The sequence below is a fragment of the Indicator indicator genome, chromosome 4 (genome assembly GCF_027791375.1).
Source record: "Indicator indicator isolate 239-I01 chromosome 4, UM_Iind_1.1, whole genome shotgun sequence".
In the NCBI taxonomy this organism is placed as follows: domain Eukaryota; kingdom Metazoa; phylum Chordata; class Aves; order Piciformes; family Indicatoridae; genus Indicator; species Indicator indicator.
Window position 1 is genome coordinate 43026161 of NC_072013.1, and position 14885 is coordinate 43041045.

At 36.7% G+C, this 14885-nt stretch overlaps 1 protein-coding gene across 1 annotated transcript in view; it reads left to right on the plus strand.

The window, feature by feature from the left end:
• The window catches only part of ARHGAP5 (Rho GTPase activating protein 5), a 37891-nt gene extending 25775 nt beyond the window's left edge, over positions 1 to 12116 (plus strand). The window contains exons 4-7 of the mRNA XM_054400047.1: positions 2041 to 2118; positions 3361 to 3492; positions 4523 to 4628; positions 11647 to 12116. Of these exons, the coding sequence (XP_054256022.1) occupies positions 2041 to 2118; positions 3361 to 3492; positions 4523 to 4628; positions 11647 to 11977 (647 nt within the window). The 3' untranslated portion in view covers positions 11978 to 12116. The remainder of the gene's footprint in view (positions 1 to 2040; positions 2119 to 3360; positions 3493 to 4522; positions 4629 to 11646) is intronic.
• The last annotated feature ends 2769 nt before the right edge of the window (positions 12117 to 14885 follow it).

Below are 14885 nucleotides of genomic sequence, written 5' to 3' on the forward strand. Positions count from 1 at the left end.
TCTTTCAGACTTTTATATCTATGTAAACAGGTTAAACTTGCCTCCTTGTGTGCCTTAGAGAAGCAGTATAATGACAGCTGACCAATTGTTTCTAGAGTGTATATAAGCAAGAAAAACAAGTTTTGCGTGAGGAATTCAAAAGAGAAAATTAGTTCAATCCCGAATTGCAGCAATTAACTATTTTTGGACAATGCCTTAGTTCAGTAGGCATCTCCTTTCTAAACCTGGAAAGCTTCTGAAGTACTGTAAGTTGTCTTTCTATGTTTCTCAGAGCTGTGCTGGTCTGAGCAAAAAGTTATCTGCTGTATGATGAAATGGGGGAGGAGGGGGGGGAAACCAGCCTAGATACTGCAATAGCATCCCAGTTGAAGTATTCAAGTTTTACTTCTAACCAGTGGCTGGACCAGACTTCTCAGAAATGGCTTTTGCAGCACATTTAATTCCTGTTCTGCAGTAGGAATTTGAATAGTAGTTGGAAAAAACACAGAATACCCTGGGGCTATAGGATCCCATTCTCTCATACTAAACAAAGAGAATCTCAATCCTAGCTTAGTCTTATCTAGCAGTGATTTTTATTTATTTATTTACAACTTCTGGAAGAGGAATGCAAAGTGTTTCTGTCAGTGACAGTATGTAGTAAATTTGGGGCATTCTTTTGAAGACAGGTTTGAAACCCCTTTCCAGGTCTGGAAACCACTGAAACCACTTTTTACCCTGTGCTACCCAATTATGAAAGGCTTACTAAAATAGCAATGATACAACCAGTGAAGAGAATTGTGAAGGATTAAGGAGGAAGAATTGAGTTAAAGAGTTGATACCAAATTAATTGGTATAAATTTCCCAGCAGTATGAGGCAGTTAAGTGCTTTCTGTACTTTGAGCATTGTAGTACGATTCCTTGTGTTTCTTGGCAGCTTAGAAGACACACTCAGTGATGTGACAGAGGAGCTGTGTATTGATCTGATAATCTGAAAATGCATTCAATTAATGGGCAGTGATGGTAAAAAGCCAAGAGATTTCCTAAAGCTCTAAAACTTGTAAGTTTTTAAAATAGATCCATGTACTGTTACGTAGGTCTAGCATATAGATAATTTTGCATCTATGGAAGTAACTTGGAGAATTATGGAACTATAATTCCTTAATAGGTTCTAAATGAACAAAGAAAAAGATCTTGGGTAATAATGGTGTGATCAGCAGGATGGATGCTTTCATTCAGTCAGTAGCTGTGGGCAAAACAGACAGCTGTGTGATAGGAAGTATAATTGCTGGATTGAGCAAGTGTGCTTGTGCATAATAAAGGTGTGTTTTTTAATGTTGTTTACCTAGAATGCCTGCTGTAATTATGACTATAATGCATAGTAAGGACAGGTAACGAGAAGCCTGGAGGACCTCTGCTTTTTAACACCATTCTCCTTTTCTCCTCTTCCCCTGTCCTTTAAAGAGAGTGTGAGTGATGTGATAATTTACCTCAGAGAAGGAGTGAGTAGAAATGGATGCAAAGTTTATAAAATATAAATGGTAGATAGGAAAGCGTGTTAGAAGATTAAGTCCTTGACTCATACTGAAGTGTGTTATACCATGAAATTTAAAAATCAAGAATCAATTACAAATGCTTGCTCTTTGTACAGAGTATTTTATTGGTGTTCTATTGCTTGCCATAGTAAGATGCTAAGCCCAAATTGTCAAGAGTTTTAAAAAGCCTTAAGTTCTGTGAGTACCAACCCCCACAATGAAGATTTTATAATTAAAAAGATGCAAATAGCACCAGTATAGTAGAGAGGAGAATCATTTTGGCCAAGTGCCTGCAGTCAGGTTCTTGTTATCCTACTATATGGTTTTCTCTGATCCATATTAAATGCAATACTGGACTGGATAGATAGCTGGTATTTTGTATTTTGGTAGTCCTGTATCAGTATAAGGGTTAAACATGTTACTTTTTAGGCACTTAAAGATTTGTATTCCCTCTTTTGGTTTCTGACTTAGTAATTCTGACTGTTATACTTGGTTTTGAATGTTGTTTTCTTTTCCCTCCCCTTCTAAGGATTATGTACTGAAGGCTTGTACCGTGTTAGTGGGAACAAAACAGACCAAGACAACATTCAGAAACAGTTTGATCAAGGTAATGACAGATTTTATTATTTAAAGCCAAACCAGAACTTGAATTATCCACAAATTTATCACAGTGCAATATTAAAAGGGTGTACTTCCAAACTGGCTTCCATAGTACTCAATGCTCTGGTAGGTTGTTACTGGTATAGTCCATGTTACTACCAATGAAGCTGTGTATAAACTAAAGATAGGATAGAATCTTGTTGCAGCCAGCTCTAAGTGCTAAAATGTTTTCTAGTTGCTATTCTAGTGTTTGAAAAAGTTACAGTGCAGTAACTTGTTCTGCTTCTTGTGTTAGTAGTTCCTCAGTCCTAGGCATTAAGGCTTTCACTTCCCTTTCTTACTGCTCCCAAATGTAGTACTACTTGATACTTATGTCATTAAAAGCTCTCTTTAATAACATGGATTAAGAATTAAATCCTGATAATAAATTCTTAACCTTTCTTACACTAGAGTGTACTGGTATGTGATTGGTAGATTATGCTGTTCACTTTATGCTAAGAGAGGGCAGGCATTGATTTTTCCTTCTGTTTTCTCATTTAATTTATAATCTCAGTTGCTACTTCAAATTAAAAAGCACTTCTTAAAAGTTCTTAGATATTAAGCATGAAGTCAAGTCTGTGACAAATCGTAGGATTTGTCCCGGCAAGTAAATGTACTTGTTTATTATGCCTCACTGTACTGCTTCAGATATTCTGACTATAGTGCTAGATTTTCTTCAGTCATCTTGTTAAAAGATGTTCCAGAGTTACAGGTGGAGTGGATTTTTGCAAAGTACTTAGTATTTTCAAGATTTCAGTTTTCAAGTATTTCAAGTTCTGTGACTTAGAGGGCTTCCACTTCTAGACATGGTATAAAAATTAGGTAACATCTGCCATCTCCCATTTTTAAATAAAATTTTGCTATATAGGATTTAAAATTAATTAGGCAAAATTAATTAATCAGAAGCCAGTCATTGGCAAATAAAAAAGCATTCAAGTCTTCATGGAGAATTAGACAACTTTGTTTTTCTGATATTCTGCTCTTTTATTTTCTGCAGAAAATACTGTTGGATTTTCTTGCATTTGATTTCACATAGGTGAGAGGGATGGCAGCTTATCTATAGGTTCACCTTTTCATGCTTTTTCTTAAACAAATGTTTGGCAACATTTTAGTTTTCAATGTTTTGAGTAAAGTCATGTTTTCATAAAATATTGTGAGGAATGAGAGCTGTAGGTTTTACTTACACTGCTGTTTTAATTTTGTTTTGCAGATCATAGTATCAGTCTAGAGTCTATGGGAGTTACAGTAAATGCAGTGGCTGGTGCTCTTAAAGCTTTTTTTGCAGACCTGCCAGATCCATTAATTCCTTACTCTTTGCATCAGGATTTGTTAGAAACATCAAGTAAGTAGCAAACAATCTAACAGTCTTGTCTTCATTTAATTATAGTACTTGGTCTTATTGCAATTTTTACTTCATTGTGATTTGAAAGGACTGGCTGTACTGAATTCTTTTTTGATTGCTTAGACTTGTACATTTTAAAATGCTCTTTAAAACTGACAGAACTATGTGATGAAATAATGATGATACCTTATTTCTTCCAAAGAAGTTGTTGCTTATTTCTCATTTTCCTAGAAAGTTGAATTTGAGAAATCTACAATTTTTTTCTGTTCTGTATTAGTGCTGCATGTGGTGAAAGCTCGTGGAACTTCAACTTGTTAATGGGGGGGAAAAAACTTACATTCAAATTATTTCATCTTAGAAGCATAAATAATCATAGAATTACAGAATAGTTTGGGTTGGAAAGGACCTTAAAGACCACCTAGTTCCAACCCCTCTGCCATGGGCATGGATACCTTCTACTAAGCCAGGTTAGTCAAAACCCCATCCAACCTGGCTTTGAATGTTTCTAGGATTAGAGCCTGACTTGACCCTGTGAAAATCCCTGTCCTCCTTTAAACAACAGATTCAAAATAGCTGCACCCGTCTAATTAATAATTATTTTACTATTTAAATACCTGATAAGCTTAAATAGTTTTAAATTCATGAATATGTCATCCTGCCTTGGATCTCTATTAAACTTAAGTCCAAATAAATCTTAGCTATATCTAAGTCATAACATTTTGCAAACAGAGAAAATCTAATAAGAAATGACTCTGTTGCATTGTTAGTTGTCATTCTACAAGCCAAAAATATCACCTAATAAAGGGATTCTTTGCTGTTAAATGCAGTTAATTCTCTTTAAATACAGAAAAAGGTTTTTTTGTGTTTAAATAGTTACCTCTAATAAAAAGATTTTCTGTGCAATATTTACTCACTTGATGTTTTCACTGTGGGTATCTTATTTGTACCATTATAAGAGGAAAAAGACGTAGCAATGCTTTATTCAGCATGTCTTCCTAGATGTGTCAGAAAATGTCACTTATTTCTATAGAAATCATGGATAAGACAGAACGGCTACACGAGCTAAAAGAAATTGTGAAGAAGTTCCACCCAGTGAACTACGATGTCTTCAAATACATCATAACACATCTCAACAGGTTTAGTATTTTTCTGCTAAAGTTTTTTTGTGGAGTTGTTAACAATTGCCTAAAAAAATGTGTTACTAACAATGAATTGGCTACAGGAACTGAAAACTTCATGCTGTGTTGCTTGTCTGTTAGTAAGAATGTGGAAAATTAAGCTAGGAGATAGAGGTTGATTAGCAAAGGTTTGTATCTGAGATTTTATTGACATATAAATATTGCTACTATGAAATTATTCGAATGGTGTATGTAGCAACAACAAAAAAACCCCACAACTTGAAAGAATAACTATGCACCACAGTTGCAGATATCTCTTTTTTTATTTTCTCCCTCATTTTTCTTTTCTTGGCTCTTCATTTTTTCTGCTCTTCTCTTTTTTTTTTTTTTTTTTTTAAATTTTGATTTTTCTTTTTCAGACGCAGCTATTAAATTTATAGACTAATGTGGGTTTTGAGGGACCCTAAAGTAATTTGGCCTAAACCCCACCTCTTCCATCATCCAGTAAATCAGGGCCAGCTTCAATCAGAATTTAAAATGTAGCATCCAAAACCCCTGTTGAATAAGTAAAATGTAGAACAAAGCTCCAAGTAACAGTAAATTGGTTACACTTGCTTCCTAAATCTTGCTTCTTACAATCAAATTTTAATGGATTTTTCTTTGAAAATTATTTCTGGCTATTAGTGGATATATACTACCTGATAATCTGACCCTGTATCTGCACAAGTGTACAATATTCAGTCATGAGAAAAGGAAGAAAAAGACTAGTTTACTCAGGTCTGTTTTTTTTCAGCTAAAACAGGTTTGTTCTTAACTATGTTATTAAAGAATAAACATTGCCAAAACTAAAATAAACTTCATTATTCAGTAATCTGTCACTTAAAGATTAGTTTGTGATGGGCTTTGTTTGCCTTTTAACACAAAAATCATGAAATTGTTGTTGTTAAGAGACCTTTGGAGTTGTAGTCATAGCTTCATTGCTTTGGTAGAGTCAACTTGAACAGATTGCGCAGGACAGTGTACAATTGCATTTTCAGTATCCCCAAGAAGGGGAGATTCCACAACCTCACGGACAGCTTGTGCTACTGCTCAGTCATCCTCACAGTAAAAAAAAAAAGTCCTTTCTTACCGTCAGCCAGAATTTCCTCTGTGTGTTGTCCTGTCACTCACTGAACACCCCTCAGAAGAGTCTCAATCCATCATCTTTACATTCTCTTATCAGATATTTAAAACCAATGCCAAGACATCCTCTGAGCTTCTCCAGGCTAAGCAGTCCCAGCTTTCTCAGCATTTCCCCATTTGAGAGATCCTTAGTCTCAGTAATCGTTATGTCCCTCTATTGGGCTTGTTCCAGTACATCCATGTGTCAGCTGAGCTGGGGAGCCCATTGCTGGACCCCATACTCCCAGGTGTGGCCTTTGCAGTGCTGAGAGGAGGGTGCAGGTCACCTCTTTAGACTTGCTGGCAGCACTCCTGATGCAACTTAGGATGCCACTTGCCACCTTTACCACAGAAGCATGTTGCTGGCTCGTGTTCAATTTGTTGACCCCCAGGGCTTTCAGGTCCTTCTCTGCAATGGACAGGCAGTTCTGTGTGTAAATACCACTAAGCTATTTCATGACACTCTGAACTTCACGAGACTTCTGAACTTCCATATTTAGTCAGCAGAGAGAGAGTGTAGGTGATCTGTGTTGCAGTTTGGCAAGAGTCTGACTGTAGGATGAACTTCAGAATTTAGGCATCTACTTCTACACTTGTCTTCATCACATACATGACTTGCTAAAGCTTCATAATGTTACCTGTTTTTTCTTCACACAAAAACGGATTGGTTTTCCTATTGATGTCTTGCCAAATATGAATTCATCCCTAAAAATAGATATCACTGGATACAATTATTCTGTGCATTTACACAGAAGTATACTTTGCAATTCTTCATTATGTATCTGGAGTATAATGAAACATCTCAAACTTGACACAGTTATTAGTTACCTGAAATGTTTCTTAACAGACCTGATAGAAATTTTCATGGAAGGGTGGCAGCCTCTGAACTGTCACAAGTCTTCAGCTGGTCACCTATTGCCATAGCCATAGCTAAATGTAGTGTTAAGTACCCTGGATTGCTGCAAGCTGGAGCTAAATACACTTTTAAAAAATCCTAAAAAATGCCTGCATATCTACAGACAAATGAAATATATTCATCACAGCACTTACTGGAGAATGTCAGTGATGTACACTGGCCTTTGCTTTCCAGCCTGCTCTTTCTTTCAGTGGTGACCAATTTACATTCTGGGCTGCCAGTAGCAAAAGAATCTTTTCTTAAGAAGGACTGTTATTTTCTGTCTCATTTGCAGTGTTAGGTAGGTGTATTCCATTCATCAGGAAAACTGCTTGAGCATAAGCAATTGCATATATATGGAGAGGTACATGATAAGTGGATACAGGCTCTTAAAGACTTGTAACTAAATTCTTTATGGCCTGTATTTATTTTCTTTAAAGAGATTAATTTATGGTAACTTTCTACCTGTATAATTAAAATGGAAATGTTGTTTGTCAAATGAATTGCTCATTAAATGAGGTAAATCACCTTTACATGTGATGGAAGCATTCTCTCCTCATCACAACTGATGTTTTAACTGCTTTGGTTTTATGTCTGTGTCATAGAATTATGGAATTGTTTCAGTTAGAAAAGACCTTTAAGATCATCAAGTCCAACCATAGTCTAGTTGTACCAAGCCTGGTTCTAAACTGTGTCCCTTAGAACCATGTCTGTACACCCTTTAAGCACCTCCAGGGATGGGGGTTTGGCCATGTTCCTGGGGAGCCTATTCCAGTGTTTGATAGCCCCTTCAGTGAAGAAGTTTCTTCTAATACCCAATCTAAACCTCTCTTCTGGTGCAACTTAAGGCCATTTCCTCTCATCCTATCACTTGTGACTAGGTAGAAAAGACCAGCACCCACCTCACTTTTCAGGTAGTTGTAAGAGAGCGCTAAGCTCTCCCCTCAGACTGCTCTTCTCCAGGCTAAATAACTCCAGTTTTGTCAGCCTCTCCTTATAAGACCTGTTCTCCAGGCCCTTCTCCAGCTTCATTGCCCTCCTCTGGACCCACTGCAGTATCTCAAAGTGTTTCTTGGGCCTCTCACTACAAAACTGAACACACTACTCAAGGTGTGGCCTCACCTGTGCTGATTAGAGGGGGACAATTGCTTCCCTAGTCCCGCTTGTCACACTGTTCCTGATACAGGCTAGGATGCTCTTGCCCACCTGAGCACATTGCTGGCTCATGTTCAGTCAGCTGTCAGCCAGCACTCCCAGGTCCTTTGCTGCCAGGCAGCTTTCTAGCCATTCTACCCCAAGCCTGTGACCTTGCTTGGGGTTGTGACCTAAGTGCAGGAAGCTTCATATGACCTTGCTGAATCTCATGCAATTGGCCTTGGCCCATCAATCCAGCCTGTTCAGGTCCCTATGTAGAGCCTTCGTACCCTGAAGCAGATCAGTGCTGCCTCCTGGCTTAGTGTCATCTGCAGACTTACTGAGGGAGCACTCAAAGCCCATATCCAGATCATTGATAAAGATATTAAAGAGAATTGAGCCCTGGAGAACACCACTTGTGACTGGCCATCAGCTGGATTTAACTCTATTCACTACTACCCATCCAGGCCATGAGCAGTCAGATTCTCCAAGAGGATGCTGTGGGAGATGGTGTCAAAGGCTTAACTAAAGTCTGGGAAAACAACATCCACAGCTTTTCTCTCGCCCACTGAGCGGGTCGCCTTCTTGTAGATCAGGTTTGTCAAGCAGGACCTGCCTGTCATCAACCCTGGCTGACTGGGCCTGATCACCTGGTTGCCCTGCATGTGCTGCATAATGGCACTCAAGATGTCTGCACAAGATGTCACTAGTGTAAGAAATGTGATGGTGTTGTATAGTTAATAGTGGTTGGTGATTGATACTATCTGGATGTGAGCACAAGTGTAGAACAGGGGAGTGTACTGTTGACATGCCAGAGAAACCATGAGAATATCATACATGGTAACAGTGAGGTGATAGGCACCTTTCAGAGCATACTAGCTGTCTAATTGTGGTTAATTAAGTAGAACTGAGTTTTAAAGGTGGAGTTGAAACAGGACAATATTGATACTCTCTTTTTAGATATTGTGTTCTATATTTATTATTTGATATTGACTCCCTTTATAAGGGCTAATACAGCATAATGGGCTTCTGAAGTCTGCACATCAGTGTACAGCTTTTAAAGGCTGATCGTAGAGCAGAGTTACAGCCTGAAGTTCCTGAGAAGTTTGCAGTGGAGGAAGGGGGCAGATTCAAGAGAAACAGGCTCTTCATTTTTCATTTACACTGAATGTAAAAGGAGGGGAATAGACACTTGCTAAGTCCTTACAGAAGATTCTTGGGACAGCTTGGTAGGAGATGGCATGCCAGTTGGTATGTCTTTGATTCCCCTTAGAGAGGACAGAGGTAACATTGAAACACAGGAGACGATAAAGTTGGTTGTTCATTATGTTTAATCTAGTTACGTGCAAGGCTCATTTGTGGGATCCTAATGATCATGCAGCTGCAGCATGTTGTAAAGGAAAGCAAAGAGGGGATAATGATCTGCAGAATACACCAGCTGATCTTGGACACCCTGTGGTCAAATTCCAGAAAGTTGGTTGAGAGGGAGAAGGTGGAGGAGAAGAATGAAATTTCACTTGCATCCAGAGCAGCAGCAATTGACAACTAGATCAAATTAGATTTAAGAAACAATATGAGAGAGCCAGCAAGCAGTGAACTTGTGACAAAGGGAGCAAAAAAGGTGCATGAGAAGTCCAAACACATAATGAAATCCTAGAGGTGCTTCAAGCCTGCAGTGACAGGATGAGAGGCAATGGCTTTAAGCTGAAGAAGAGCAGATTTCAATTGAATGGTAGGAACAAGCTCTTTACCAGGAGGGTACTGGAACACTGGAGCAGGTTGCCATGGGAGGTATTTGAGGCCCCTTCCCTGATTCAAGATGAGGCTCGATGAGGCTCTGGGCAGCCTGTTGTAGTTGGGGATGTCCCTGCTGACTGCAGGGAGGTTGGACTGGATGGCCTTTGAAGGTCCCTTCTGGCCCAGACCATTCTATGATTCTATGATGATGGAGGATATGTATTTTAGTCTATGGAATTGAAGAAGCCCCTGAAAGATTTTTAAATTCAGAGAAAAAATGACAGGAAAAAGAGTAGTGTGCAAACTAGATGATCTGGCTTTTTTTTTCCAGCTTTATTACATAGCAGGTACTATTTTTCCCCTGGTTTTGTAACTTGCCTTGTTGTAGTTTGTTCTCTAAAGAAATACCATTATAGAGTCTGAAATCCCTTTGGGGTATTCTTCCTTGTATTTAATTCAGGGAAAAGATACAGGCATTTCTGCTTAAAAATCTGATAGGTTCGTTGTCCCATCACAATGTCTTACACTTAAATTTCAGTCCGTTCCTGATAGGTCTGTGCTCTATCTCTAGAGTCCATTCTAGGAAGAATTCATGGTCTGGGAAGAAAACTCTTTAATAAAAACTCTTTAATAAAAATGCTAAGCAAAATGTAAGCTTACACTTACGTTTCTGGGTTCTTCAATCCTTAAATGAAGTTAAAATGTCATTCTTTTAGGAAAGAGATTCTGAGTATTACTGTCACTCAGGGATATTATCCAAATACCCTCTGGGCCAAACTTACTCAAGACAGATTGAGAGGCAGGATTTGTGTACCCTCACACTATTGATATAAGTAATGCGCATGCTAAAAGGGAAGTCTACCCCTTATAGTTACCACTATATGTGCATTGTAAATGAGGGAAAATATTTTCTTACAGCATTAATTCTAGTGTTTACTATGGTTTTCACAGCTTTTGAATGTATGGACTACAGCCAACTGTCAGGAATTCTTTCAGTCTGCTCTTGTTAATCATCGGAACTGTAACTGACAAGCTGCTGAAGCTCTATTTTCTGTCTATTTCTGCAAGACAGCTATAGTTCAGTTACCTTGGTGCTGTCTGTTGTAATAGAGAAATTGCATGTTCCCAGCTGAGTGAACATCTTAATTGTTTGTCAAATTTATTAGCACAGTTTTTTGTGTATCTTTTACTGATTGCTTCTAGATAAAATTATGACATTACTTTAGATGTTTAGAGTATTTTTAGAAAATGAAATATCCTGGCTCGCTCTAGCTTCTTATTGTGAAAAGCAGTAATTTTTTTTTTCTGAGGTAGCATTTAATAGTAGATGACAAATTCAGTAACAGGAGTGTTTGTTGGTTTTGGAGTTTGTTCTTTTTTCTCGTAAAGGCATTGTAATAATGAATTTAGATCATAAGTGAAGGACCCTGTTTCATACCCTGCTTAAAAGTAGGAAAGTTCTATAAGAAGCAACCCAGGTGGAAACCTCTGTGTTATACATCAGAAAAAAAAAAAAAAAAGGCAAAAATTATGTGTGGTGATATTAGTGAACTTTTTACTGGTGATGTTCTTTACAGCTTGGCCAAATTCTGTTGCTGGCCAGTATGACAAAACCCTGCAGAAGTGTGCTTTAATCAACACTTTATGGTTATTTATTTATTTTTGGTTTGTGATGAATTTTCTTTGAGTGCCATAGATGTTTGTTAATATCTGACTGTCCTACAGTGAGAAGCCATTTCTGTAATTTTTTCCCCTGTATATTTTAATGGATGAGAATTTTATGAAATCCTATAGCTGGTTGAGAAGTTGAAAGTTTGCTTGTTGTTGTGACTTCCCAATGTTGGTGGAACATTGAATTTCTTGATGGAGAGCTTACTCAGTTTTATAATAGTTAACCTATCCAAATCTGGAGAAGTCATGGTTTCTAGATTTTCTTCTGTTTAGCAGCTTAAAAATACCAAGAACAATTGTTTTAATGGACAGCTGGAGGAAAGGAACAAAAATCTGGAGAGTTTTGCAAAAATGCTTATAGTTAGGGAGCTGTGAAAATATATGTAGTTGATTTCATCTTGGCTTTAATTCATTCTCTCCATGTTGTTCTCATTTCAGGGTTAGCCAGCAATATAAAACCAACTTTATGACTGCTGATAACTTATCGATTTGTTTCTGGCCTACTTTGATGAGACCTGATTTTGAAAACAGAGAGTTTCTTTCTACCACCAAAATCCACCAGTCTGTTATAGAGACCTTCATTCAACAGTGTCAGTTTTTCTTTTACAATGGAGAGATTGTAGAAGCACCTAACCCAGTGGCGTGTCAGCCACCGCCTTCCAACGCAGTGCAGATGGTGGAACCAATGGTACCTCTGCAGTTGCCACCACCACTGCAGCCTCAGTTGATACAGTCACAATTACCAGCAGACCCTCTTGGTATTATATAAATGGAAGATGATTGCAGGCAGCCTGGCACTGGACAGTAAAGACAAGCTATAGACGTGCATGTTTCAGGATACAGTAATGTACTTGATATTTATGAGAAATAATTCCCATCCAGCTGATTGGACATCTTTTTGTTCTATCCCGTACTGTGTTCCTCATTTGTACACACTGCAGATAAAAAAAAAAAAAAACAAACCTATGTGATAAGCATGACTGGAGAGGTTTCATTTTTAAGAGCAAAAATAGCTATAAAGTACTAAGCTGCTGCTGCATGATACCTTATTGCAATCACTATATCATTCCTGTGACGGTTAGTCACAATATATTGTGAATAAAAAATTTTTTCTATAGAAATTTAATGATTTTAAAAAATTACATTTATGAAACATTCAATGCTTACAGCCTGCTTTATGGCTGTTTTTGTTATTTAACATGCTATTTTTGGCAATTTTCTTCACCTTCAGGCATTCTGTGTAAAACAACTAAAGCCCAGCTATAGTTTATTTTGTAATCTCCTGGCTACTTATGTGACGGTATGCTTAGGATGGTTTATGGAAGAATGCAAAATGCACTGTTGAGAATTTTACAGTCCCTCACCATCCATCTTTACCTGTAAGTAAACCTGTGGATAGTTTGTTAAGGGTGGGTGAACTTGCTTATTATTTCTTACAGCACAATACCAAGGACATGCTTGTTGTAAAAGTGAGTTTCAAATATTGTAAAGAAAATTTTGATGTTGCCTACTTATTTCTCTATGTTCCATTACTGAACTAAACATTTTGTAAAACTGTTCATTCTGTAAACAGCTGCATGTTTAAAAGATCATTGATGGTCTTGTAAACTTAATCTAATATATTTTAGATATTTTAATTTTTTCCCACTTGGGAATACATGTAGTGTTTAGAAAATAGTTCATGACATTTTCATATAAGGTTATATAACTTTTCATACATAAACATGACTTTTGTTGTAGTAAAATTCTCTAAACCAAACAATGTTTTAATCTAGGACTTCAATTAATCTATTCTTTAAATCTATTTTTATGTGACCCTTTAAAGATATACAAAAATGCATTGCTAATACATAGCAATAAATACTTTGGGTACTGACAATTAACCTCTTTGGAGTGTGTATATATAAAATCACATAAACTTGTATTCATTTTTTTTTTCCTGTGGTATGTTGTACTAAACATTCGAATGACTGAATTTTTTTGTTATTTTTATTTTTTTCACCATATTTTTAAATTATCTTTTTTCCCCTTTTCCTTCATTTATTTTACTTTTACATTGGTACCAATTTTGCTGTAAAACGATGCTGCTTAATTTAAACAAATCTTTGGGTTAAATATTTTGTTAGTGTTTAAAAAAAAATTTAGAAGGTTACAAATTGTAGCAGAGGGGGAGACCATAGATAAAACACTACCTGTGAGACTTTTCATAGCAGCTTTTTTTCTTTCATGTGCAAAATATACCTTTTTTTAGGTCCTTGAAGAAGAAAACAGTTTTGGCTTATTCAGCTGCTAGAATGTTTTGTGTAGTTTAAAAAGAAAAAGAAAAAGGAAAAGGAAAAGGAAAAAAAAAAGCTTTATGATGGTCACTGTTGTAATCTTCACTTATAACAAGATTTAAGATCGTCTTGTATGTATTATAGTAAATAGATGATTTTGAGAATTAAGGCTTTTAAGAGTTTGATTTGCTCCATTTTCCCAAAATAAAAATTGCCTTTCCCGCTTATGTCCTAGGTATTGTACTTCTAATTATGACTTGGAATTATCCTTCTAGATTACTATGATACCATCAACCCGGCCGCTGTTTGAAGTACATGTATATTATAAATTATCTTGATATTGTGTTATATTCTTGCAAGTAATTATCTTTTCTAAGAAAACATTAAAAAAAAAAAAGTCAACCCTATTCCTATTGCGAAGCACACAGGAATTAACAGTACAATAAAGTCTGTCCTGTAAATTGTAGTATTCTTAACTTGTTCTACTTTACCTGTTGTCTATGTAGCTTTTATTTATAGCTGTCAGTCTAATCTCGGCATGTTTAGCAAAGAAAATGAAACTTCAAGAGTTTTATAAAGTATTTCTAGGTTGCTAAAGAATTTATTTTTCTACTGTATATCATATAGACAAAGCATCACCTGTACAGGAAACAAGTCTATTTCTAATAGAAGTAAGCTTAAAAATAAATGCCATTCATACCCATATTTTAAAGTTCTATCTATAAAGTATCTCCAGTCTTTGTAATGTGAATTGCATTTTAAACTTTCTACAGATTCCAAGTTTTTTGCCATAATATTTAACTAATCTTCGAAAACTAATTTTTAGAGTAATTTACAATCCATTTCCTGATGATCTTTCATGTTGAACTTGTGATCAGAAGTATTTGCAGTATCATTTTTTTTCTTGTGTGACATCGTGGCTAAGTCACGCCCCGATTTTTGCAAAAACCTTAACACTTGTATTTGGCCCAAATAAAGCCAAGAAAACACGAAAAGAGAAGTACCAAGAAAGCATGGCGGCATGTGGCGCTTGATTGTCACATGGACGAGTCCCTGCATAACTGCTTGCATTATAGAAGGAATGTGGATATGTGTGTCTGTCATATGTACACTTTGATACTCCCTCTGTGCTCTTGTGTCTTTCTGCACAGAAGCACACCTGCACAGACTTGCATGCACGTATGCCCACAGAGTAATGTGGGTTTGTTGTTTATTTTAAAGATGCTAGGAAATGATACCATCATTATTAAAGATTTATAATAGAGCTTTCTCTATTATTATTTTTATTAGTGCTATAAAATGAGGAAGTATGTCATTATATACCAATTCCTCATACCTTGGCTCGTGTAGTCCCTTCTAGTTTGAATGAAAATCCAAACAATAACTCTATTTTTTAATGTG